This window comes from Lichenostomus cassidix, chromosome 26 (genome assembly GCF_008360975.1).
Source record: "Lichenostomus cassidix isolate B80296 chromosome 26, HeHo_3.0, whole genome shotgun sequence".
NCBI lineage: Eukaryota > Metazoa > Chordata > Aves > Passeriformes > Meliphagidae > Lichenostomus > Lichenostomus cassidix.
Window position 1 is genome coordinate 127,444 of NC_139506.1, and position 25,936 is coordinate 153,379.

General features: G+C 53.8%; 2 protein-coding genes and 1 long non-coding RNA gene across 4 annotated transcripts; 1 reads left to right on the top strand and 2 right to left on the bottom strand.

The window, feature by feature from the left end:
- Nucleotides 1–357: 357 nt before the first annotated feature.
- Nucleotides 358–3,733, bottom strand: LOC146426824 (uncharacterized). The gene is made up of 2 exons (XM_085082993.1): nt 3,019–3,733; nt 358–1,014 (listed from the first exon to the last, which is right to left on the bottom strand). Exons 1-2 carry the CDS (start codon nt 3,494–3,496, stop codon nt 485–487), a joined length of 1,008 nt encoding a protein of 335 aa, XP_084939119.1. The 5' UTR covers nt 3,497–3,733; the 3' UTR covers nt 358–484.
- A 930-nt stretch (nt 3,734–4,663) lies between these two features.
- Nucleotides 4,664–25,519, bottom strand: LMOD1 (leiomodin 1). Its single transcript, XM_085082992.1, has 3 exons — nt 24,461–25,519; nt 6,360–7,934; nt 4,664–5,519 (listed from the first exon to the last, which is right to left on the bottom strand). Exons 1-3 carry the CDS (start codon nt 24,719–24,721, stop codon nt 5,493–5,495), a joined length of 1,863 nt encoding a protein of 620 aa, XP_084939118.1. The 5' UTR covers nt 24,722–25,519; the 3' UTR covers nt 4,664–5,492.
- On the top strand, nt 5,565–15,184 carry LOC146426826 (uncharacterized). Of its 2 annotated transcripts, none has more exons than XR_014856605.1 (3): nt 5,565–6,003; nt 6,853–10,400; nt 13,043–15,184. It is a non-coding gene; the product is annotated as an uncharacterized LOC146426826 (long non-coding RNA). The 2 variants fall into 2 exon arrangements; XR_014856606.1 differs by lacking the exon at nt 13,043–15,184 and having other exon boundaries at nt 5,582–6,003; nt 6,853–9,270; nt 9,370–12,050.
- Nucleotides 25,520–25,936: the final 417 nt, after the last annotated feature.

Below are 25,936 nucleotides of genomic sequence, written 5' to 3' on the forward strand. Positions count from 1 at the left end.
GCCCCCCTCACTCAAAACGGGGCCATGAAACCACCCCGGGCATCTTTTGGGTGAGAAAACAGCAAATTCAGTGCTGGGATGGGGACTGCAGGAGCAAGGACAATTCCTCCCCTGGACAGGACTAAGTGGGGGAGGGTGGGTGGGCTGAGTCACTCCGAGGGTTGTTCCTGGCAGGATTCTTCCCCCTCCGCCATTGCTGGCTAAATTTGGGACCAGAGTCCATGGGTCCAGGAGAAAAGCCAGGCAGACCCACCTGGAGGGACAAACCCCTGTCCCATCTCCCAGGCCCCAGCATCCCATCACCCCCAAAAACCGTGTGGGGAGCCTGGGGGTGGGAGTGGGGGGCAGCCAAGGAGGTACAGATCCGAGTTTTATTGAAGTGGGATGGAGGGGAAAAGAAATAATAATAAAAATAATAATAAAAGCAGTGAGGTGGGTGCTGGGTGGGAGGTGGTGGGTGTACACAGCCAGCTGCGTGAGGGGCTCAGGATTTGGAGACCCCCCGCTCCCGGAGGTAGAGGTCATGGATTTCGGCCAGGCTGCGGCTGAGTGCACCCAGTGCCTGGGTGATGCCGCGCAGCACTGCCGTGGTCTCCCGGCGGCTCTCAGCGTATTCCCGGCGGAACGCACGCATCTCCTGCACCAGCCGCTCACTGGACTGCACGAGGCTGAGCTGGGGGCACTCGGGGGTCCCGTCCAGTCCAGCCCCCCTGGGGGGCCCCTTGCCCGCACCGCAGTGAGTAAGCTGCTTGGCCTCCTGCTCCAATAGCAGACTGGGGAAGTCAGAGCCCAGTGGCTCCTGCTGCCCTCCCAGGTCGCCGAGGGAGAGTTCGGGGGGCGCGGAGCACTGGGGACTCCGATTCCAGCCCTCGCCCAGCTCACTGGGTGGGCAGATGCCGGTACAGGGCAGCCGGCGGTCTGAGCCGTGACCAGGAATGCCGTCGGCAGTGGGGCCGTGGAAGGGCTCAGTCTTCACTTCCACAGGCTCCTCCTTCACCCGCTCCTCCTTGACACCTGTGGGAGGGATGGGGAGCACAGGGCAGCTGGAGGGATCTCCCGTGTCCCCAGTGCCCCGTGGACCAAGTGACAGACCCTCATCTCCATCCCTGTGCTCCCACATCCCCTCTCCTGCACCCAGTCGTCATTCCATCTATACATATCTCCACAGTCCTGTGACCCTCATGGTGGTTCAACCCCATACCATGTCCCTTGTCCCTCTCCTGGTCCCAGTACTCCCATACCCCTGTCCTCAGTGAGGTGTCCCCATGTGCCTGGGTGGTCTCAGTACCCTCATGACCCTGTCCTAGCCCACACATATCCCTGTCCTGAATGTGGTGCCTCCATGTTCCTGTGTGGTCCTGATAGCACCATGTCCCCGTTCCAGTCCCAGCACCTGCATGTTCCTTGTCTCTGTCCTGGTACTGTCCCATGTCACTGTCACAATCCCCTCATATCTCTGTCCTGTTCCCAGCCCCTTCTTACCCCTGTCCACATCCTAGTGCCACCTGCCTTTGGTCCGCGTCCTAATCCCAGTCATCCACACCCTTGTCCTGGTACCTTTCTGTCATGCTCCAGGTGCCCCTGTTACGCTCCCTGTCTCCTATGTCCCTGTCCTGATCCTCCCACATCCCTGTCACCCATGTCCCTGTTCCAGTACTACATGTCCCTGTCCCTTTCCCCTATGTCTCCTCTGTGTCCCTGTCCCCGTGTTCCTGCCCCAGTCCCTCCATGCACTTGTACTGGTCCTAATGTCCTGGCCCCAGTTTTTCCCACATCTTGGTCGCAGTCCCCTCATGTCTGTGTTACCATACCAGTCACCCCCCATCCCTGCCCTGTTTCCCTGGATCTGTGTTCCAGTCCCTGCCTGTACCTCTCCCAGGCCTAGTGCCCCCATATCCCTCATGTCCCTCTCTCAATCCTCCATGTCCCTGCCCCTGTCCCCTGTATCCATGTCCCAGTCCCCCATGGCGTGGTCCCAGTGTCCCTGTCCTGGTTCCTGTACACACATATCCTGTTCCCGGTGCCTTGGTACAGGTCCCCTGCTCTTGGTCCTGGTTTCCTGTGTCCTTGTCCCAGAACTTTATGTTTCATTACTGGTCCCCTGTGTCCTAGTTACTCCATGTCCCTGTCCTGGTCCTAGTGCCTCTGTGTCCCTATTCCAGTTCCCCACATCCCTGTCCTGATGCCCTATGTCCTGGTTCCCCAGGTGCTGGTCCAGGTCTCCTGAGTCCCTGTCCCCATCCCACCATGCACCTGTCCCTGTGTCCTGGTCTGCTGTGTCCCTTTTCTGATCCTCCACATCCTGATTCTGGTCTTCTGTGTCCCTGTTCCTGCATGCACCTGTCCTGGTCCCAGTGACCTCTCTCAGTCTCATTTCTCTTGCATCCCAGTCCCAGTCTCCCATGTCCATGTCCTGGACCCCCACAACCTGGTCACAGTATCCCCATGTCACTGTCCTGGTGTCCCATATCCAGATCCACTCACATCCTGGTCCTGGTCCCCTGTGTCCCTGTTCCTCCAGGCACCTCTCCCAATCCCAATGGCCCTGTGTCAGTGTCCTGGTTTCTCATATCCATGTCCTGATCCTGGCACTTGTCCCTCGTGACCCTGTCCCTCCACACAGCTGTCCTGGTCTCAGTGTCCCTATGTACCTGTTGCTTGTCCCCACTTAGTAATCCCATTTCTCCTTGTCTCATCCCACCTCATCCGTGGTCCCTTCTTGGTCCCCCATGTCCCACCCTGGTCCCCCAGCAAGTCTCTGCTCTGGTCTCCAACGTCTGTGTCCTGGACCTCCATGTCCCTGTCCCACCATACCCATCCCAGTGCCTGTGTCTGTGCGCCAGTCCCCTTGCATCCCGGTCCCATCATCCCCGTGTCCCTGCCCCGTTCTCCCCTGTCCTAGTCCCGGTACCCCATGTCCATGTCCTAGTTCTACATGTCCGTCTCTCCACTCCTCCATCCCGGCCCCAGCATCTCCGTGTCCTTGCCCCGTCCCCACGCCTCTCCCTGCGCACTCACCTTTCGGTGCCGACCCCTCTGCGCTGCGCACGGGAGGGTCGGTGCTGGTGGCGCCGCGAGGTCCCCAGCCGGGCGCGGAGGCGGGCCCCGGGCCGGACTCGGCAGGGCCGTTCCCGTTGCTCCCGTTATTCCCGGTGCTCCCGGTGTTCCCGTTCCTGGCGACGGCCCTGCCGGCCGGACCTTGCCGCTCCAGCCGGTGCCTGCTGATCTTGTCCCCGGCACGCCGGCGTAGCCCCCGCCAGCGGTTCTTCACCTCGCCGATGTCGCGCTGGTGGCGGCCGGCGGCGTTCACCTTGTGCGTGATCCGCCACCAGATCTTCTGCTTCTCGTACGCGTTTACTGTACCGGCGGCGGCGCCGAATAGCAGCGGCTCGTATCGGAGCACTTCGCTCATCAGCACCTCCAGCTCCTGCAGCGTGAAGTTCGGCTTCCGCTTCAGCAGCCCCCGCCGCGCCCCGCCACCGCCCGCCGCCGCCATGCTCCCCGCCGCCGCCGTCGCCTCATGCCGCCGCCCCGCCGTCCATCGTCGCCGCCTTGTGCCCTGCGTTGGTTCCCCGGTACCGAGCGCGGGGAGTGGGGCCAGAAAACCCCCGATAGTCCCCGCCGGGCGCTGCCGCTACCGGGGTTGGGACGGACCGGACGGACCAGGGCTGCAGCGCCCCCCGTGCCGGCCCCGCCGCGCACCGCTCCGCCCCCGGTTCGTTAACGGCGGCCCCGGTGTGTTAACGGCGACCTCTTCCGGCCCCGCCGCGCACAGCAGCGCCCCCGGTAAGTTAAAAGCTCCTCCCGCCAGGCCCCCTACGTCTCTCCCCTGTAGCTGCACTGCCCCTGTCCGCCCGTGGTTTTAGGTGACTCCGCCGGTGTTGTGGTGACGCCCCTGGTATTTTTAGGTGATGTCTCTGGTGCTCCGACCCCGGGACCGGCCGGATGCTCGGTGCGTGAGGTCCCAGTTGTCCCGCGGTGCCCTGCTGGGGTCCCTAGTTAGCAGGGACAGCCCCAAGGGACAGGAGCGTGGTTGGGGGGGAAAGGGCGCGGTACCAATCCCGTTCCTCCCGCCGGGGCCGCGGCGCTGACCAGCTGCAGGAATGCCTCCAAAACGACGTTTTTGCTGGTATCGGGAGCAGCCTCTCAGCCACACATGTGGGTGCCCCGGGACAGGGGGAGTCTCCCAGGCGTGCTGCTGCACCCCCAAACCTGCCCGGCTCAGTGGTGCCAGAAGGGAGAGCAGTTCTGGGTGACCACCGGGGTTTGGGGTGACCCTGGGGCAGCCCAAGGGTGCCCTCAAAAGGGTTTGGGGTGACTGTGGGGTGGTCCTTAGCTGTCCAGTTCTGGGTGACTCCAGGGTTTTGGGGTGTCTGCATGGCGCTGGGCACCTGGTTGTGTCCAGCAGCAGCAGGGTGCTCTATTTGGAGGGGTTTGAATGTCCCATTTGGGGGGTCCTGGGTGCCCCATTTAGAGGAGCTCTGGGTAATTGGGTTGACCAGGTTGGGGTGTCCAGGTGGTCCCAGGGTGACCAGTTCAGGGTGAGCTGTGGGTGTGGGAGAAGGAAGAGCTGCCCCCGACTGGGGGGTGCTGAGGCCATTCCCAGACACCCCCTGCACCCCAGTCTGGGGTTTGGGGGAGTGGAGCTGTCTGAAGGCGAAGAAAGCGTTGGGTGAGCTTTATTGCTGATGCAGTGGCTGCAGTCATACAAATCGTGATCAAGGCATCACGACAGGAAGGTGTGGTGGGGTGGGCATTGTGTGATTCCAAAGCCCACTGCCCACCTTGAGCTGGTGCTTTCCCTGCTTCCCCTGAGGCAGATTTGGTTTCCATGCTCTGAGGGCTCTGGGGTTTCCCAGCAGTGATGTGGGTGTGTACAAAATGCCCTGAGCTCCTGGCCCCAGCCTGGCTTCCCCATGTCCTACCACTTCCATGCCCCATCTCTTCTCTGGCTGCTCCCTTCTCCAACCCTCCCATTCCTCCTGACGTCAAGCCTGAATCCCCGACCCCACAGTCACTGCTGTGCCTGAATCCCAAAACTCTGCCAGCCACCCAGAAGCCTTGTGATAATGTGATGATGGTCTGGGTGTCCCCTGCTCCCCCCAAGGTTGGGGGTACTCCCACTCACCCCACAGAGTATATACCTCTATACCCTGGATAGAGGGTGCCCAACCCTTTCATCGTGCACTGAGGCAGGTTTTCCATAAGGATCAGCTCTGCAGATCCCTGCTCTGTTCTCAGCATCTCTATCTGGAGCAGGGCACGATGCTGGCAGAAGAAAGAGCTTGAAGGCTTCACAACCATAAAAAAATAAATACAGCGTCCTCCATCATGTCCTGCTGGGCCTGGCCCATCCTCCGTGTCCCAGAGAGATCCTTGCTCCTTGGCCTTGGTCACTGCAGGTTCCAAAGGGCTCATCATGGAAACAGTCACAAGAAAGGTGAGTGTCTGAGGCTCTGCACTGGGCTGCAGGGGAAAAATCCTTACGTTCCCTACTGCAGCAGCTTCGGCAACTCCACCTGCAGGGAAGGACACCCTGTTACTGGGAGAGAAATGGGAAGGGGTGCAGGAATGTCCTTCCTGTGGTCCAGGGACATCCAGGGCAGGGTCAGATGGGATATTGGGAAGAAATTCTTCCCTGTGAGAGTGGGGAGGCCCTAACACAAGTTGCCCAGAAAAGCTGTGGCTGCCCCATCTCTGGAAGTGTCCAAGGCCAAGATGGATAGGGCTTGGAGCAACCTGGGATAGTGGAAGGTGTCCCTGCCCATAGCAGGAAAGAGATGGTCTCTTCCAACCAAAACCATTCAATGTCCTCTTTCTCTTAGCCAAGCTGGCTGTCCCCACACTCCAGCCCATGGAGAGCCCAGCAGGGACACATACCACCTGGAGTGAGATGTTTCAAGGCTCCATGCTGGGACCAGCATTGGAGATGCAGCCTCTCCAGCCATCCTGGACCACCTCCCACCTCAGGGGCATGGGCTCAGCCACACCATCAAGAGCTCAGTGAGTTTTAAGTTATGGATGGCTTCTTCCTTGTATTCCAACCCCTGGATCCTGGTGGATCTGCCCAACACTGGAGCTCCAATCCTGGAGCTCTGCCAAGGAATAGATCTCCTGTTGGATGCTCTGACAAGGGATGGATTTGCTGACCCCATCTGCTCTCTAGGGATGGTGTTAAAGGATGGATCTTCCTTCCCCATGTGCTTGGCAAAGGGATGGATCTGCTCCTGTGTAGGGATTAGGAGCATGGACACCCCACTGGAGGACAGCTATCGCCTGTCCACTGGCAGAGCGACAATGGGTGTGACCTCAGCCCCCAGCCCCCCCCATGGGTGGGCCCCACCTGGCCTCACACTTGCCTTCTTGAGTTGTTTGAGGTTGCTGGAGCGAATGGCTGCCAGGAGCTGGTCCCGAGAGTTCTTCTCCTGGACTGGCAGCACCCGGTCTCCCAACTTCCTCTGCGTGGCTGGTGAAAGAGAGTTCTTCAGGTTTTCGTTGATCATCAGTGGTGGGGCAAGTGGGGGAGGAGGTGGGGGCGGTGCGGCGGGTGCTCCCGCTTTCTTGGGAGAGCTTTTGTGGGAAGCCTTGGGGGATGGCTCCGGGGATGCCTTGGGGGAACCCTTCAGCAGCGCTCCGGGCTTAGGTACCTCCAAGAGGTCTTTCTTCTCCCCCTGTTCCTGTGCCAGTTTCTGCTCCTGGAGGCGTTTCTGCCTCTGTCTGTCCATGTTTCGGCTCAGCAGGTTGGTGACAGTCATGCGTGGCCCAGCCAGCTCAAAGTGGTAGCCCAGCTTCAGGAGTGTGGTGTTCTCCTTCAGGAGCTTCGCAATCTCCATCTCTGTCTTTCCCCCACAGATGTGCCGCTGGTTGTGGAAACGCAGCTCTGTCAGCGTGTTGTTCTGCAGCAGTGCCCGGAAAATGGCCAGAATGCCCTTGCCTGTGATGTGGTTGGAGTCCAAGTTGATGCTTGTCAGCACTTTGTTGGACTTGAGCATGATGGCAATGGCAAAGGCCACGTGGTCGTCGGCACGGGTGTTAGCCAGGGCAAACACCTTGACCACAGTGTTGAACTCCAGTGCCTCGGTGAAGCGCACCAGGGTCTCGTTGTTGATGCAGTCCGAGTTGTTCACGTTGACCTCAGTCACCTCAGCATCGTTGTTCTTCACCTTCTCAATGAGCTCGTCGAAGATGCTGGAGGCTTCATCATCCTTGGCTTGATCTGCAGAGCTGCCAGAGGAGGGCTTGGAAGGGCTGCTCCCAGCTCCTGCCTTGGCCTCCTGTTTCTCTTCCACCTTTTCTGCCTTTTCTGCCTCTGCCTGGGATTTATCCTTCTCATCTGCCTTGGATTTTTTCACAGCAGAACACTTTTCCTCTTCTTTTTTATCTTTTTCTTTCTTACCTTCCTCTCTTAGGTCTTTTTCTGCCTGTTTCTTTGAGTCTGAACTCTTTTCCTCCTTTTTGTCCTTCCCTGTGTCCTTTGATGCTGAATCCTTTTCTTCTTCCTTTTTTTCCTTCTCTGTCTCCTCCTTTGCTGCTGAGACCTTCTCTTCTTCCTTTTTATCCTTCCTTGCATTCTTTTTTTTATCTGAACACTTCTCTTCCTCCTTTTTATCTTTTCCTGCATCCTTCTTCAAATCTGAGCTCTTATCTTCCCCCTTTCTGTCCTTCCCTGTGTCCTTCTTCAACACCGAATCCTTCTCTTCCTCCTTATCCTTCCCCATCAGTTTTTTCTCCATGGCCTTGACTTTATCATTCATGGCTTTGTTTTCTTTGCTCTTGGTCTCAGTCTCAGCTTTACCTTTTGTGTCTGTTTTCTGAACACTTTCTTCCTTTTTCCCCACTTTAGTATCTTGTTCCTGGGCCAGGTCTTTAGAAGGAGATTCCTTTCCTTTTTCTTCTTCATTTTTGCCTCCCTTATTCTCGCTCAACCCGCATTCCTAATGAGAGAAAAACACCTGGGAATTACAGAGACAGGTGCCTCCGACCTCCAGACTCACCACCCCAGTCTCATTGTCACATGGGAACATCCTGCAGCCTGTGGCTGGCCTTTGGAAGAGGAATATTTGGCCCAGCTGAGGTCCCAGCTCCAGGGAAGGCTTCAGCATCCGAGTGTCTTGAAAGTAGGCAGGACTCAAGTGTGATGAGGTCCTGCTGCAGCTCTCCAAGGCAGCTCTGCTCTCCTTCTGCCTCCAGCCCCTTCCCGAAGGGCTCCAGAGGTCTGTGGGACAGCCTCCCTAACAGGCCATAAACTAACAAGCTGTAGGAGGCACCTCCTCTCATTACCCATACAAGTAACCATTTTTTAATAATCTAACTAGAGATAGATGTAGCACCTGTCTCCCTGTGAGCCCCAGGTGCTTTCCCACCTTTCCTAATTGGTTTCCAGCTGGATGCTCAGTGGCTTTGCACAGTCTGGAGCCCAACACTTCCCACACTGGCCTGGATGTGTGTGCAAGCAGAAGAGCACCCACAGCAGTGTCCCAAGTAACATTGCTGACCCAGCAGTGACTCCAACCCTGGGCTGTCCAAAACCATTCTCCTTTCAACAGCAGTTTGCAGTTTTGAGCAGAAAGCTGAGGAAGTTGAAACACTGCATTTATTGCTTTGTAATGCATTATGTTCTCCCAGCACATCTGTTCCCAGTGTCCAAAGACATTATAGGAAGGAAGGGCTTAACTTTGAGGGTCTGAGGAAAGGTCAGAAAGAATTTTTGGTCATTTTTATGAGCACCTGACCCTTACCCTTGGCACAGCCTGTCCTGGGCATTGCTGCTGGCCACAACCAGCCCCAGCAGCTCGGGGACACAGCCAGTGCCTCGTTTCAGCCTTCACCCAAGGCTGAGGGAATGAGAGGAGTCTCCACCAGCATTGGTACAACCTTTGATATGGTTCCCATCATTCTCTCTAAACTGCCAGAGGGCAGAGTTAGATGGGATATTGGGAAGAAATTCTTCCCTGTGAGGGTGGGGAGGCCCAGGCACAGGGTGTCCAGAGAAGCTGTGGCTGCCCCTCCCTGGAAGTGTTCAAGGCCAGATTGCCTGGGGCTTGGAGCAACCTGGGGTAGTGGAAGGTGTTCCTGCCCATGGCAGGAGGGGGAACTGGATGAGCTTTAAGGTTTCTTTGAACCCAAACATGTCTGGGACTCCATGACATGAGACACGTCCATTCCCACAGGAGAAGAGCCAATGCTTCAGGTGGCTGAAGGCAGATGAACTTCGCACTGGGACTGAGTTTGCTACACAGTGGAGGGTCCTACCATAAATTACACATCAAGGTTTGGCAATTTAAACTCCCTTCTCCCTGCTCTACAGCTAGGGAACACACAGGTCCTCACCACTGGCCTTGCTCATCATCTTTGCTGGGGGGTTTTTAGGACTCCAGGGAAAGGAGGAAGGAAGATGCCTCTGGGAGACGCAGCTATTGATGCCTTTACGATCTCCCTGGACCCTCTCAGGATTAGGACAGCACTGTGGCTTCACCACACTGGTTCCAGTTCCCGGAACCCTCAAATCTGAATCCAGACACCCTAGTCTGCAGTCAGGCTGGCCTCCTTCTCTTCTCCATCCCAGGGCTCCATGGTGTACATGCTGGGGCAGCATGTGGCTGTGCTCTCCCCATGCACAGCACTGCCAGCCCTCAGGGACAGATTTTTTGTGGAAAGAACTGGCGTGGCTGTGCACAGGGCAGCCCCAGGGACTGTTTGTACCTGGTGTATAAACAGATGCCATTGGGGACGAGAGAGCTGTTTATTTAGTTAAGAGATTTCTTGGCTCCCTGGCATGAGGCTGAACAGGGACAGGAATGCCCATGCCAGACCCCTACAGAGCCTGGCCTGTTGTCCACACAGCTCCCACTGCTGCCACCCCAGGGGACCAGGGATGGGGCTCCCAGAGTTGTCCCAGGGGCTGCAGGGAGCAGGAGATGCCACCTCCTCTGGCACTGAGCTGGGGGTCCTTCTCACCAAGCCATGGCCTGTTCCCAGCACCAGGATGGTGTACAGATACTCAGTGACATCCCGAAGCACTTTGGTGGAGGAAAAGCCCTGGCAGGAGGACTGTGTGGGATGAGGACACTGCTGTTCTCCTGCTGGTGCCCAACGGGGCCCTCTCCAAGGTGTTTGGGAGTGCTCAGGTTGCAGGTTCCTGTGACAAGGAGCATTTGCCCCCCTTAGGGCTCTGCAACCCTTTGGTGACCACAGGCTAAGCCCCTGTCATGTCAGAGCCAGTAGCCTCATTTCCACACCAATTGCTTTAAAAATCTTTCTCCTTCCCAGCCCGAGCTCATCCAGCCTGACAGTAGGGAGCCCTGAGTCTTCCCTGGGTGCCTTGGGCACATCCAAGACCAAGCAGAACAAAGGCTTTGGCCAGGAATGAGCAGGTCTTAGAGAAAGGGAGAAAAACCCTGGTGAGTATTACTAGCAACATCTCCCATGCTCAGAGAAGGTGATGGATTCCTCCGAGCAAATGAAACTAGAGGAAAAAGAGATCCATGGCAAATCTCTGCTTGGGAAAGCTACTGCAGCATGTGCTGGGAATGTCCTGTCATCCCATTATCCCATCCTTCCAACCATGGATGTGTAGCCATGTGTCTAGGTGCTGTGGTGTGGGGCAGGTCTGGTGGGAAGAGAGACCTGGAGCCAGAGAATGGGATGTGGGAAAGGAAGTGGGGAAAAGGAATCAGGAGAAAAGGAGTCAGGAGAAAAGAAGCCAGGGGAAAAAGAGCCAGCTGTGGCCCCATGCCTAGGAAAAAGGGAATGCAATAGATACGCAGTGACCATCATGGGTGTTTCTGCCACTGTGGGTAGCATTTGTGGAATCGTGTGCATCCAGCAAATTTGAGATGCACCAGAAGGATCCCATCAAAGAGCTGCAGGTTGCTGGAGGAAGTGCTGGATGGTCACAGGGGGTGGGAAGAGCTCAAGCTGCTTCATCTGTGGAGCTGCCTTGGGAGGGCCCTTGGCAAGTGCCTGGCTCCAGTGACAGCAGAGGGGGAGGAATCAGGAGGAAAAAAATCCAGACAAGAAACCAGATCTATGTTTCTAAAACCAAGGGTCACTGTGGCCCATCTCCATACCTTGCTGGAGCCTGGGAACATCTCCAAAGCAGGCCTGCCCTGGGCCCTGCCTGAAGGGCAGGGAGAGCTGCACATGTCTTTGTCCCCTCCTGCCTTTCTACCCATCCCTGGGCTCTCAGTGTGTCCCACTGGCCCAGACCTGGTGCAGGTGCCAGCTTTGGGTGTTGTCACCAGCCAACGACTGGTGACAATGCCAAAGCCCTCACCCCCAGGCTGGAAGTACAGTTGGAAATGAAACTTGGCGGCAAAGCTGCATAGCAAGGGATGGAGGAGAGAAAAAAGCACCTTCCCCCTGCTCTGGAACCCCTGGCTGTCCCTGTGGCCACCAGTAAAGCTTAGCCTGTAGCCAGGGCAAGCTGTCCCCTCTTCATGGCCATCCCAAGTCCTGCCTGCTCACTTCTCACTGCCTGCTGGCATATTTACCTTGGGTACCTGGAAACCAGTGCCACTGCACCTCCTCTGTGCCATTCCCTCTGCCACAAGCATGGTTATTAGGAGAATATTTTTACACAGCATGTCAGACCTTTAAAAATAAGCCTAACAAAAACAGCCTGGTACTTGGTTGATTAATCACCAGTGTTTTGATGAACTGAAATGCCTTCCCGTTTCCTCTAAATAGACTAAAATGAGCATTGCCATGGCTTGTTAGCATTTGTAACCCTCAAACCCACTCAGATGTTGCCTTAAAAGGCAAAGGAGACTGGGAACTTCTTGCCTGGAATCCAAGTGCTTGCTCTGGCACTGAGAAAGGGATGGGGCTGGGGATAGAGCTGGGGATGGGGGAAGTGAAGCTGGAGGTGGAGTGAGGGTCTCACTTCCTGCTCCGAAGGCCCCACAGCTCATTTTGGGGTAGAAAATTGCTGGTTTAATTGTAGTTATTGATCTGGCTGTTCGCTCGACAGGCAGAATGTGGGCATGGTCACCCTGCTGTGCCCAGAGCAGATTTCCAAGGGAAAGGGGAACACACGAGAGGAGAGGAGAGGAGAGGAGAGGAGAGGAGAGGAGAGGAGAGGAGAGGGGACGGGTTACCCAGGGATTCACAAATCCAGAACCCAAAATGAGGGAAGGGGCACTTGGTGGCATGACAGCTGCTGTTATGTCAGCCCCTGGCAGAGGGGATGTATGGAAATAGGTTTGCAGGAGTTTTGTCTTTGGAAGGGGTCAGCTTTCCCCAGCCTGAAGTTATTTTCAGAGGTATGTCCTGGGAAGAGTCCCTCATGGTCCCACCACAGCAGGACGTGCTTGGCTCAGCCAAAGAACAGGATGTAAGGATGGAATCACAGGGGCATGAACACCTTCATGCTGGCTTCAGGAAGCTGTGCCCCACTGGGGTTCAAAGAGGGCTTGGCTGAAAGGGAGAAGCTAGAAGGCCCCCAATATCAGAAGAGTGTGGAGCTGCTGGAGTTAGTCCAGAGGAGGCCATGAAGGTGGTCTAAAGGCTGGAGACCCTCTGCTCTGGAGCCAGGCTGGGAGAGCTGGGGGTGTCCAGCCTGAAGAAGAGAAGGCTCCAGAGAGACCTTAGAGTTCCTTCCAGTGCCTAAAGGGGCTCCAAGAGAACTGGAGAGGGACTTGGGACAATGGCCTGGAGGGGCAGGACAAGGGGGAATGGCTTCCCACTGCCAGAGGGCAGGGATAGATGGGATATTGGAAGGAATTCTTTCCTGTGAGGGTGGGGAGGCCCTGGCAGAGGCTGTCCAGAGAAGCTGGAGCTGCCCCATCCTTGGAAGTGTCCAAGGCCAGGGCTTTGTTGGACAGGGCTTGGAGCAACCTGGGAATAGTGGAAGGTGTTCCTGCCCATGGCAGGAAGTGGAATGAGATGATCTTAAAGGTCCCTTCCCACCCAAACCATTCCATGATTCAAGAGTCCAGGAGGCTCCTCTGTGCAGGTCACTGCTGGGGACACAAGTCATGATGCTCCCCACAAGGAAAAGGGAGTGTCAGCAAAAGATCTCAGGCCAAACCTGCAATTGCAGCTCCTGTGAAAGTGGCTCCAGGAATAGTGAACTCAACCTGCAGTCATGACACTGGCTCAGTCTCTTATGTCACCTGCGGCTCTGGGGGCCTCTGGAAGCCGAGTGTGAGACATGATGATACAAGAACCTCAGGAGCGCAAGGGGGGAAGCTTGAGCCAGGATCAGGCCCATTCCAATCACCCATGCTGCTGGGAAATCCACAGTCAGCTCCAAGGTGGCTGATGGTGCTTTCTGCACGTGCACCAGAGACCACCGTGACCCTTCTCTGGGGACCCACTGCCTCTCTCCTATCTGGCAGCTACCCCAGCAGGGCTATGCTGGCTGTATGACACATGGATTTGGTCACCAACAAAGACTGTCCCCCCAGAACCATCCTCCTTGCAAAGCAACCAGAATCCCTCTAGAGCTGCAGACGCAGGAATAACGTCCAGGCCAAAGGGTTGTTCCTCTACCCCAGCCTCTGCTGGGATAATAAACTCCTCCTATGGGACATTTTCCAGTTAATCTCTTGGCAAGGTATGGCTTAGACAACACCAGCACAACTCCATCAGTCCCACACAAATCCTGAGTGGCTTTTGAAGGTGGAAAAGCTGGGAAGTAGGGAAGCCCAGGGATGAGGGGAGACCTCTGAGACACAGAGAGACAGTTCACCAAAATCTCTTGGTCAGCTGGGGGGGTCCCAGACTGGTCTGGTGAGGTAAGGAAGCTGGGTTGGATTACTTGAAGGAGCAGGTTTAGGGATAATTATGGGTCCATGACTAACAAGCTAATCTGCTTTCACTGCCCGAGGGGTTTCAGTTTGTCCTACACATGCTGCTGAGCCCTACAAAGTCTCCAGAGCCACCACAAGACTCTGGGATTGAATCCACAGCTCTAACCTTGGCCATCACCCTCTGGAGACACCTCCCTGCCTGCGGAACTCTGAGGACCCCCATGTCTCCTCTATCCCAAATCCCAGTCAGGGCCCATGAGTGAGACATCAGCATCCCTCCATCCCTCAGTGTGACCCTGGCAGCTGAGGAGGCTGAGCACAAACCCTGTAAGAGCACCCTGGGGACAGGGATGTCCTCTAAGAGTGTCCCACTGCATGGAGAGGCCGTTGTGGTGACCAGGGGGCAAAGGCAGGGGGATTGCAGCTTGTTTGATGTTCCTGGTATTTGGGTACCTGCTCCTGGAGAGGGTTGCTAGAGTCAAGCCAAACCACAACAAACTGCCCAAGCTTCTTTCCTCCATTCCTCAGCCAGTTTTGAGTAACTTAGGTACAACTCAGAGCCAAGGACATTCCTGGAAAGAATGCTGTGTCCTTGGCTGAGTCCTGGGAGCTGCTGAACCTGGATTGCCAGAGACCTACAGAGGAAGTGGGACTGCGAGACTTCTGCTGACCCTGGGACACCCCAGACAACCCTCCTGCTGCTTGTCTGAGAGCACATACCATTGAAAGCTTTGTGGGAGACCCTGCTCGTATCCCCAGGGCTCCTTGAGAAGACCATTCCCAGGCAGCAAAGAGTTTCTTGGCATGTTTGGACTATTTTGGCACAAAGGAAGGGTGAAAGGACCTCAGCTTCCAGTACTGGGACACACATGACCCCTGGCCATGCTCTGTGTGCTAAAGCCCAGAGAGATGTAAACAACTCCCTGCCCTGTCCTGCTTCACATATTATCCTATCATTTTAAAGAGGAACTCAGTTTTTCCCCTTCCCTTCTGCCCAGACCTCTCTGACCCCAAATATCACTGTCTCTTTGCATGTCAGAGGCCAATGTTTTTTAAAAATCCCCTTTCTGAGATGCAGAACTGTTCTCCAGAGACTGAGCTGCTTCTGGCCCTGATTTTGCCTTTTTTCCTGAATTAAGGCCGATAAATATTTCAACATGCTTTCCTTTAATAGAAGAGCTCCAGCCCTTCCATAGAAACATGCAGCCATTTTCCAGAAAGCTGTAAAGCCACTGGATACCCTGCAAATGGAAACTTATGCTCCTCTAAAAAAAAAAATCTGGTTTTAAAAGTCCATGTTTTTCTCTTCTATTTGCTGAATTTCCAGCCCTTCTCCCACGGCATACCCATGGCTGAACTGGGTATTCCTAAGATGAGACCTTCTCCCTGGTTGTCTCTTCTGCATCAGGGTTTGAAAAGGGCAGGGAATGCCAGGGATTCACACCACAAACACCTCTGGGCTGGATTTCTGCCCAGTGCACTTTGTGGGAAGCCCACAAAAAGCATTCCTCAGATTTTTAGGAACAGGGAAACTGCAATTCAGCCCTAGCAAGTCTTAATCTTTTTTCTGTCCTTTGTGTCATGACGGCTGGATGCTCAAGGAGCAGGACACTGCTCCCAGCCTCCTGAGAACACATGGACACATCTCCAGGCCCCCTGCTGGTGCTGGTATTCCTTGGATCACATTCAGCAGCCCATGACACCATTACAGGCACCCCTTGGCCGTGAGCACCTGGTGTTCTGGCACCACATGTCCTGGGAACTGTGTCCCAGGACAGAACACTGAGTGGGATAGAGCTGAGCATGCCAGCGGTGACCATCTCTGGTTCTTGGGAACTGGGGAATTTCCCTGTAAGGAGGCAAATGGCAACTCCCTCTCCTCAGCAGAGGCTTCCATGGCTGTACTGGTGCTTGTTCCCATGCTGGGCATGTCCAACATACGCCATGGTGCCCCTGTCAGGAGGAGGGACCCCTTGGAGGCCTCAACAGCATGTAGCATAAATCCTCACTGTGTGTCATCCCTGGGCTGCTCAACACATGGTCAACGGGGCTGCACAGGACACCTCTGTGTCCTGGGCTGGCACCTCTCCAGTTGTGTTTCTGGAAATCACTGAATCATGGAATCACTATGGTTGGAAAAGCCCACCAAAATCAAGCCCAACTGTTCCCCCAGCATTGCCATGTTCAGCATAACCCAAGTCCCCAAGAGCTATAGACACACAGCTCTTAAATCCCTCCAGGGACAGTGACTCCACTACTGCCCTGGGCAGCCTGCCAGTGCTTTAGAATCCGTTTCATGCAGGAATTTTCCCCAACATCCAAATTGAACCTCCCCTGGCACAGCTTGAGGCTGTTTTCTCTTGTCCTGTCCCTTGTTCCCTGGGAGCAGAGCCCAACCTCCCTCTGGCTGCCCCCTCCTATCAGGGAGTTGTGCAGAGCCAGAAGGTCCCCCTGAGCCTCCTTTTCTCCAGACTGAACCCCCTGCCAACTCTCTCAGCTGCTCCTGGTGCTCCAGACCCTTCCCCAGTTCTGTTCCCCTCTCTGGACGTGCTCCAGCCCCTCAATGACTTTCTTGTCCTTAGCAGCCCAAAACTGTCCCCAGGATTGGAGATGTGACCCCACCAGTGCCCAGCACAGGGGATGGGCACTGCCCTGGTCCTGCTGCTACACCATGGCTGGGACAGACTCTTCTGCTTCCACAGCTCCAATTCCTTTCTGGTTTGTTCCACATTCTGGACAGCGGAAAGAACAGAGCAGGACTCTTGACCCTCCATGGTGTGTCTGTCCCCTGCCATCCTGCCAGTCACACCTCAACTTCAAAACATGCGCCCTGACACTGAGATCCTCTTGCGCCATCCTGCCGTGATTCCCACATGGAAAAGGGTGGGATGGAGCAATATGACAGGTTAATCCCAGCATCCTTCTGGAAGCTGTGTCACTGAGATGGTTTTAGTACACAAGTGATGTCATAGCACTGCAAAAGAGAGGGACAAATAATGGACCCGGCTCTTCTCCTCCTCCATGTCGATTTATCAGCTCAACACAAACACATACTAAACCTCCTGGGAAGCTCAGCCCATATAAGCTAAGCATTTCCATGAATCTATCTGCATCCCAGTTGTGCTTCCTGTAAATACAGAACTCAGATTTTTGCTTTTTTTTTTCCCCCCAGGTTTACTAGAAATCCAGTTTTTTTCCCTGCTTGTGCCCTTAGATGGACCATGGATCTCCCAGACTTGAGTGTGCCTTCAGTGTGACCACCACATCACTGGGAACACTTTGTGCTGCCCTGGTCACACAAGGAAAAATAAGAAAAGCAAGGCTTCTGTGCCCAAGCGCATTACAAAAACACCAATCCAGTTGTGAAGGTCTTTCTGACATAATATTTTTAGGAAAACAACTCAAAGCTGCCTGTGTTCTCACTTCAATTTGTTCAGCTGTTCTCCACACTGCAGATCTTCCTGGTAGCTTGTTCTTGCTTCTGTGTTCACCTTGGAGGGTTGTTTTATCATCTGCTACAGGTGACAGCTCCTACTTCTGCTGCTTGTCTCTCTTGTGACAGGGTTGGGACTTTTTCAGAAACCCAGAACGAAACACCCAAGCACAGACAACAGTTTCCATTTCTGAGCATTGAAAGGCAACAAATAAAAGGGATCTCATGGATTTCACAGAATTACAGAATCAATTTGGTTGGAAAAGACCTCTGAGATCATTGAGTCCAACCTGTGACTAATTCTCCCACCTTGTAACCCAGACCAGAGCACCGAGTGCTACATCCAGGCATTCCTTGGACACCTCCAGGGATGGGGATTCCACCACTGCCCTGGGCTGCTCCTTCCAATGTCTCATCACCCCTTCCATGGAGAAATTCCTCCTGATGTCCAACCTAAGCCTCCCCTGGTGCAGCTTGAGGCTGTTTCCTCTTGTCCTGTCCCTTGTTCCCTTGGAGCAGAGCCCAACCCCCACTGGAATCCACCCTCCTGTCAGGGAGCTGGAGAGTGACTTGTGCAGCTGGAGGGACCATTTGTGGCCTGCTTTAAGGACCAAACAGGAACAACTCAATACCTTTGGTTTCTTTCCAAATGTGTGACTAGTTTGGATATCCCTGGCTATCATCCATGGAGGAACTCAAAGCCCAGGGAGCTGCCAGCTCTATTCCCCTCTGTGTGCTGGTGGAAGGACACATGGCTTTGCCCACTGCCTACTCCATGAGCTGGGAGCCACTGGAGAAGCCCTTGGATGGATATTCCGGTGTCACCCACACCTTTCACCTCTTTTGGAGACCAGAAGCTGATCAGAACAACTTTGTTCTGGTCCATTCTCCCCTGTGAGGGTGGGGAGGCCCTAGCACATGTTGCCTAGAGAAGCTGTGGCTGTCCCATCCTTGGAAGTGTCCAAGGCCAGGTTGGACATGGCTTGGAGCAACCTGGGATAGCAGAAGGTGTCCCTGCACATGGCAGGGGGTGGAATGGAATGGAATGGGCTTTAATGTTCCGTCCCACCCAAATGAGTCTAGGATTCTGGGATTCTTTGAACGTGATTATCTCAGAGGTCTTTTCCAATCACAAAGATTCTCTGATAGGGGAAAAGAGACCAGGTCAGTACATGGCTGAAAAAAGAAAGGCAAGAGCTGGGAGTTAGTAAAGACTCTTGGAAGGCAGAAAGAACTGTCTTGGCAGTTGACAGAACCAGCTGATAAACAGAAGAGTTTCAGTACACACATTAGGGACAAACTGGGAAGATGCTCAAGGAATGATATAAACCCTGCTATTCCCTTGCTTGCAAATTCCCTCGAGTCTGTCCCAGCAAGTTGAATGTGGAGCTTGTTTTTCCTCCAGATATTTTCATGAAAACATGACAAGTTTCAAGCATTAATAAGAAAATTAAATCCTGACTTGTTTTCCTATGGTATTCAAGAAGGGCTCACTGCTGAGGATCTCACTTTCCATGGAGGGAAATCAAGTGGCTGGATTAAAAACCACTCAGCAGCAAGTTCCAAGCCTGAGAGTTAGAAAGGAAGGCAGGACTTTTTACATGACCTTCCCAAGGCCTTTGAAATCCTTCTCCATGGCAATAGGACCTGCTGTCCTCTGGCACTGGCATTCTTCAAACACGCAGAATTTGGATTAAATAAACCCCCTGAGGTCACTGTTTTTCCCTCTGCATCCAAACCAGGCCATGAAGAGCCTGTCCAGCCTCCAGTGAGGAGAGCCTGGGAACATGGAGACATTCCAGGAGCCTGCAGGGATAAGAATGCATGGATCTGGAACAGGAGGTGGTCTTGCCTGCAGAGGAGTGTACTTGGGGAGTGAGATATCCGAGAGGAAGGGAAAAGGTGCTGGAAGATACCTGAACCACCTCAGCTTCTCCTGTGGGAAGGGAGTTCAGTCTTCAGGAGACAAAAATAGAGGGACCATCTGCACTGTGCACATCTGGCTCTGGCTGTGCACATCTGGCTGTGGCGATGCACAACTGCCCTGGCATCCAGCATCCCCTGTTCAGAGCCTTCTCCTCCAGGAAGCTGGTCCCTGGGCTTCCATGGAAATAGATACCCATGACACATGTATCTTCCTAAAAGAAGTGGGTTTGTGGTCCTAGGATGACTCCCCTCCATCAGCAGGATAATGCTCCCTCATGCAACTTCTCTGCACTTCCCAGTCATCTGTGCTTGAAGCTGCATGAAATCAAATCAACCAGTTGGGAGGCATGACTGGGAACTCTGATGGGCTTGGGATATCCAAGCATCCTCCCCTTACAGGTGAGGTTCAAGGAGCATTTGGACAACTCTCTGAAGCACACAGTGGCATTTTGGGCTTGTCCTGTGTAGGGCTAGGAGTTGGACTCAGTGATCCTTGTGGGTCCCTTCCAATTCAGGATATTCCATGGTTCTATGAGCTGAGAGAAGGAGGCTCCATCCATTCCCAGGGAAGATGGTGGTGCAGGAGAAGGGAAAGCACAAGGAGGGGCTGCCTCTGCCACCAGGTGCTCAGTGTTTTGGGAGCCACCAGGGCCCTGTGGTGAGTCCAGGTGGAAACCCAAGAAGAACCAAGAACAGCTGCAGGTAGATTTTGTGGAATGCTTTGAAAAGCAAAACCTCCTGTTGTGAATTTGGCAGCTGCTAAGGAGGACTCATCCATCAAAGCACCAGTCCATGGCACATATGGTTCACATGGAGATCCTTCCCATGTGAACCATATGTGGGAACTCTTCTCAGCCAGGTCCCATCTGGCAGAGGTTTGCTGAGAGTGTTTAGGGCTGACCAAACACCAGTGGTAAAGACCATGGAATTATAGAATGGTTATGCTTGGAAGGGACCTTAAAGATCACTCCCTTAAAGACCACCATGGAAGAGAGCCCATGGATGGGGTGTTCCCAGGGTAGCTATCACTGCTCTCTGCACAGACACGTGATTTTTATAAATGTCACCAGCAATAGAGGAGGAACAGGACCAGCTCCCACAGACCCCATCTCCTCACACAGCTCAGCTCTCAGAGAAACCCATCCTTCAAGGACACCCGAACAGAGCCCCTGTGCCCTGGCACAAGCAGCTCTTCCTCTTTAGGACAGAAATCTCAGGCATGACACAAGGATTTCAAGTGACAGCCAGTCAGTCATGCCCCAGGTAAAGAGGGGACTCACAGCCTGATTGGGGGGCGGAAGGGACCTTAAAGCTCACCACATTCCATCCCCTGCCACGGGCAGGGACGCCTTCCACTATCCCAGGTTGCTCCAAGCCCCGTCCAGCCTAGCCTTGGACACTTCCAGGTATGGAACAGCTCCAGCTTCTCTGGGCACCCTGTTCCAGGGCCTACACAGCCTCACAGGGAAGAATTACTTCCCAAAATCCTGTCTAGACCTACCCTCTGGCAGTTTAATACCACAGTATCAACTTCACAGCATGTTTCTAACCTGATTTCTTTCATTACGTCTTTGCCTGCAACAGTAAAGAGCCATGAGCTATCAGAAATCATCTCTTCATTTACTTACTCATGAATATTCATTTAATTCCAGCTCCTGTGACACATGGACCTTGTTGAGCACATCCAGAGAGAGGCACTGGCCCAAGCCCCACCCTTGAGCTGGGTTATACTTCCACTCATTAGCAACACAAAGTGAAGATTAATTAATTACTGCATCACCAAGATGCGAATTTGGCTGCCCAGTGTGGAAAGGTTGGGGCAAAGCTCATGTCTATTTTGGGCTGTTTATAATCTGCTTCCTAGTTACCCAAGTTTGTCCTTTTCATCACTAAGAAGATCTGTTATAATGTAGTTCCAATATTTATAAATATACTCACTTCTCCCAATATTTAGGTGGGAATGGAGGTGCCTGGAGCCAGTCCAAGAACAGGGCAATGACTGCAACAACACTGAGATGGGCAGTAACTCAACCCTTCCCTTCAAAATACCTTATTTTACACTTTGGAGGAATTCCCAGCTAACAGACAACGTCACCTACAGAGATACCCATCAGAAGTTATGTAAGAACAGCAGGGAGGATATGAGAAGGACATGGAACTCCTGAAGCAAGTCCAGAGGAGACCAGAGAGATGCTCTGAGGACTGGAGCCCCTCTGCTCAGGAGACAGGCTGGGAGAGCTGGGGGTGTCCAGCCTGAAGAAGAGAAGGCTCCAGAGAGACCTTAGAGCTCCTTCCAGTGCCTAAAGGGGCTCCGAGAGAACTGGAGAGGGACTTGGGACAATGGCCTGGAGTGACAGGACAAAGGGGGAATGAATGGCTTCCCACTGCCAGAGGGCAGGGATAGATGGGATATTGGGAGGAAATTCTTCCCTGTGTGGGTGGCACAGGTTGCCTAGAGAAGCTGGAGCTGCCCCATCCTTGGAAGTGTCCAAGGCCAGGCTGGACGGGGCTTGGAGCAACCAGGGATAGTGGAAGGTGTCCCTGCCCATGCCAGGAGGTAGAATGGTATGAGGTTTAAGGTCCCTTCCCACCCAAACCATTCCATGATTCCATGAACTATGGACAAACAAATACTCTGTAGTTCAAGGACAAGAATCTGCCCTCCCGTCCCTCCCTACTGAAGAGATATCGCAGACACAGGATAACATTTTCCAGATGTTCACAGGGCCAGTCCCATTGGAATTACCTCCCATTCCTTCCCTGCCCTCATGCCTGTGCCTCTTCCCCCTCCATGCTCACATATCTGCTTCTGGCTTGCAAAGGTTTCTCTCAATGCCTTAAATCAGGAATGCCAGGCACTGTGTGGGTCTGTGATGCAGAATACTGGGAGCTGTTGAGGGAGAGGGGCTGGGATGGACATGGATGGGGTGATGCCTGCACACCCTGGAGGAATGCCAACCCCGTGGGAGTGCAGCCACCGTGCCTGTGCTGGCTGGCACAAAATGAAATCTGCTGATACATGAGAGGGATTTGTCATCGGATGCCTCAGAGCTCTGAGCAGCTGGGGGAGAGCTTGGCACCTGCCTGGGATGCTCTGGATGGCTCCATGTTCTTATTCCATCCTGTAGCAAAACACAGCCTTGGACAACCCTAGCTTCCTTGGACAGAGGGGACTATCAGCTTCCTGTGCTGGATTTTGTGACTGTTCCTGTGGTCCAGTGATCCCATCCCATCCCATCCCATCCCATCCTTGGGCCCCCCGGCAGAGAACAGCCCTGCCTCACCACGAGCATGATCTGATATGCCAGCTCTGCAAGCTGGTGTTTGCTAGCTGGTAATCCCAGATCCTAACAATGCCAGGGAGGAAGGGGTGGAGCATATATTTTTTCTTGGCCTCCAGGGATTGAAATAGAAGAAGAAAGTCAGTTCTGCCCTATCCAGTTACTGCAATGCAATCAAACAGGTCCACTTTCACTGACAAACTTGACCTGTGGAAAATTTGCTTTGTCTTCCACAGCCTGAAACTCCTGAACTCAGAGAGGAACAGGAGAGCTTTTCCAGGACCCCTGTACTGTTCTCCCCTCAGCCAGAGCCCTACACTCTCTCCCAGGTGTCTCTCCTCCCCAGGCCATCCCAAGTCCTCTCCCACAGCACACACATTCTCAGGCATTTCCAAACAACATTATGCTTAACCAGGCAATTTGAAGATCTCTTTTTAACAAAACCCTCAAATTTCCTCCCTTCTTCCTGGTCATGGACACTTCCGTATGCCAATTCCCAGTCAACTCCTCATCTTCCAACAGTTAAAAGTGAAATAGCAACAATGTCAAACCCAAGCGTCCCCCCCATCTGAAAATGCAGGTTTTTCAATGTGAGCTCTCAGGATAACCTGCAAACCAGTGGTCACTGGGATGACTGGTCCTACATAACAGCATTTCCCTTTCCACCAGGTTTGTCCTGCAGTACCTACACTTCCCCATCACAGGAAAATTTTCCACTGGTGAGGAAATCAAGGCATGGCACTCACTGTCCCCCAGCCCACGCCAAGTGCCACATATAGGAGGTGAAGGCTGTGCCTTGTCCTCAGAGCTAGAGGGAGGTCTCAGTCTGCCCAGGACAAGGGTGCGGGGAACTATTTAACTCCTCGTTCAGCTCTCCAAAATCAACCTTCAGTTATTTCTCCTATAGGTGCAATTTTCATTTCCACTCCTCCCAATATTTAGAAGGGAATAGGGGTGACCAGGCCACAGTCAGGAGAGCACCCTCCTATATAAACTCCATAAATATTCAGAAAGAGAAATTTCTAGGTGCTCTGGGGTAGTTATGGCTTGATTACTCAGCTGGAAGACCCAGGGTACATCTGGGTGACCTGGAATAGATCGGGAATCAGAGCCAGAGTGGAGTAGTATGCACATAATCCTTGGCTCTGCTTGTGCTGCCAACACTCTCTAGTCCTGCCCTGACACAGCAGATGTGAATCCTGCCTGGGACATGAAACCTGCACATGACTACATGGATCAATCGCTGAAGAGTCACTGTCTTTCACTTTCTGGCTCAGCCTGCCATGAAAAACTAGGGAAATCAGATGCTTCCCAGGCTTCCACACACGAAGCACATACCAAATATTCTTAATGCTGAGGTTAACAAATGTAAAAGAAAAATGGGACTGGCTCCCACTAAGGCACAGCGCAAAAAGAGGAGAGGGACTGGCATAAAGATCTTGAGCTCCAAGTAAACTCTTAAAGGATTTGCCAGGTGCAGAGAGGGAGATAAATGTACCCAAATCAAAATAAAAGAAGGAATTTTAAGTGAACAATAAATGCAAAACAAATGGCATGGGGGTAAAACCTGCTTCTTGGGGTGATTTCCACAAAGCAGCAAACTTTTTTATTCCACAAGAACAAGTGACAGACTGTTAAGCTTTTGCACAAGAACTGAAAGGACCAAGAGTCCAGACATCTCCGAAGGAAAGAAAAAAAGAAAAAAAGAAAAAGGAAGAAATGTAGCCCGTGGGATCATTGTCACTGAAGTGGCCCCTCCCACCACCTCCTGGGAATCCCAGCTCCGCTCCCAACCCTACCCAGGGATGTTAGAGTAGGGGCAGGGAGAAAATCTCTAGCACCAGCACAGGTTTTGCTAGCAATACTGGGATTTTATGGGACACCCTGTTCCCTCCCGGAGTGCCTGGAACGGCTCCCTGGTCTCTCCGGGACAGCTATTCCTCCTCAGCAGGCACACCCCTTTCTCAGGTTTTGTTGTTTTCCATCTAGTCCCTCACTCAGCCCGGGGAAGGGGATCGAGGTGGGTCCCCACCTTTCCCACAGCAGCAGTGGGAGATCTGACTTACGTCTATCAAGTGCTCCCGCTGTAGGAGCCTCCTGGTGTCCTTGTCGTGGTGGTTGAGCTCCGTGTCACAATTTTGTGGGCCAGGTGAGGAGTTTTCCGATTGTTTTTTCTGACTGCGCTCCACAGGGATGCTCCCATCTGCCTCCACCACATCCAGCTCCTTTTCCAGCTCCTCCATCTCCTCTGGAGACAAAGTAGACAACAAATTGTCTATATCTGGATCTTCACTAACTTGTCGCCGGTATTTGGCCACTTTGGACATCTTGGCCCGCTGGCGAGACACGGTGGCGGTCGTGTGGTACTCAAAGCAGGAGAAAAAAAAAGAAGCCGAAGCTCCAAGGCTGCTTCCCGAGCAGCAGCAGGTGCTGAAGTGTTAAATCTCAGGAGCTCTGCAGCCCGGGATATGGTGGTTATCCAGAGGGGACACCCCTCGGTCCAAGAGTTGGCCAATAAGAGTATCCAGTGGCGGTTCGGGTGCTGGAAAGCCAATGGAGCCTGGCGGGAGGCGGGGAATGGTGCTATCAGAGGAGCCTGAAACCCGAGGACATTCCAGGGAACCATGCAGAGCTGCATGACCAAATTTAGTCCGAATCATTTCGCCTTTTAAAGGCAATGGGCCAACCCAGTGAGAAAACAGGGAAAAATGCACCAGCCAGCAGGCTGGGGATGGGGGTGGGGGAGGCGGCCCCAGCCTATGCCATGGGGGCTGGGGGGCTACTAAGTGGGCAACATGGCTACGAAGGGATGGGGGAGCCTCTGCTGTCACAGCTGCTGTTCAGCTCTTGGCTGAAATCGGCAAGGAAGCACCCACTCCAGAGGAAGTTTTCCTCTTTATCCCGCTGCGATCTGGGATCGGTGCCATTAGCCAAAGTGCTCAGCCCCTCGGGAAAGAGGTGGAGATGATGTTGGGGCAGACTGGTTCCATCGGAGGGATGGAGGCAGCAGGTAGCGAGTACTCCCGGCTGTGCAGATATGACCCCCTGGGAACTGTCAGGGCTCCTGCCGACCCTCAGACCCTGAGGGGCTGTTCCTGCAGCTGCCCTTCCTCACACACTCCCCCTTCCCCTTGCCAAGCCCCAAAGTCATCCCTCCTTCTGCACAGATGGAATGCCTGAGACTCCCCTGCTCCTGGTCCAGGCCTGCTTAGGCCAGTGCCCTAAGCCTGGGCTTTGGCTGGTGGCACCAACTTTCCATCTCCCTAATTCATAAAGAAGCTTCACTGGCACCTGGGAGTTCTTCTGCAGGGAGAGAATGAGACAGGCTCTTCTCTTCAAGTTTCCAGGCAGCTTTACCCTGTGTCCAGCATTTTGTAGCCATTCGTTATCCTGCCAGCTTCATCCTGATTTTCTTCATTCTTTATCATCCTCCTTATATTTACTGCCTGCTCTTATCCAAGCAAGGAGCCCTTTGGTCTTTTTTGATAAAATAAATTCCGCTAGGATTTTCCTCAGCCTAATCACCTACCTCCTCTGCTTGT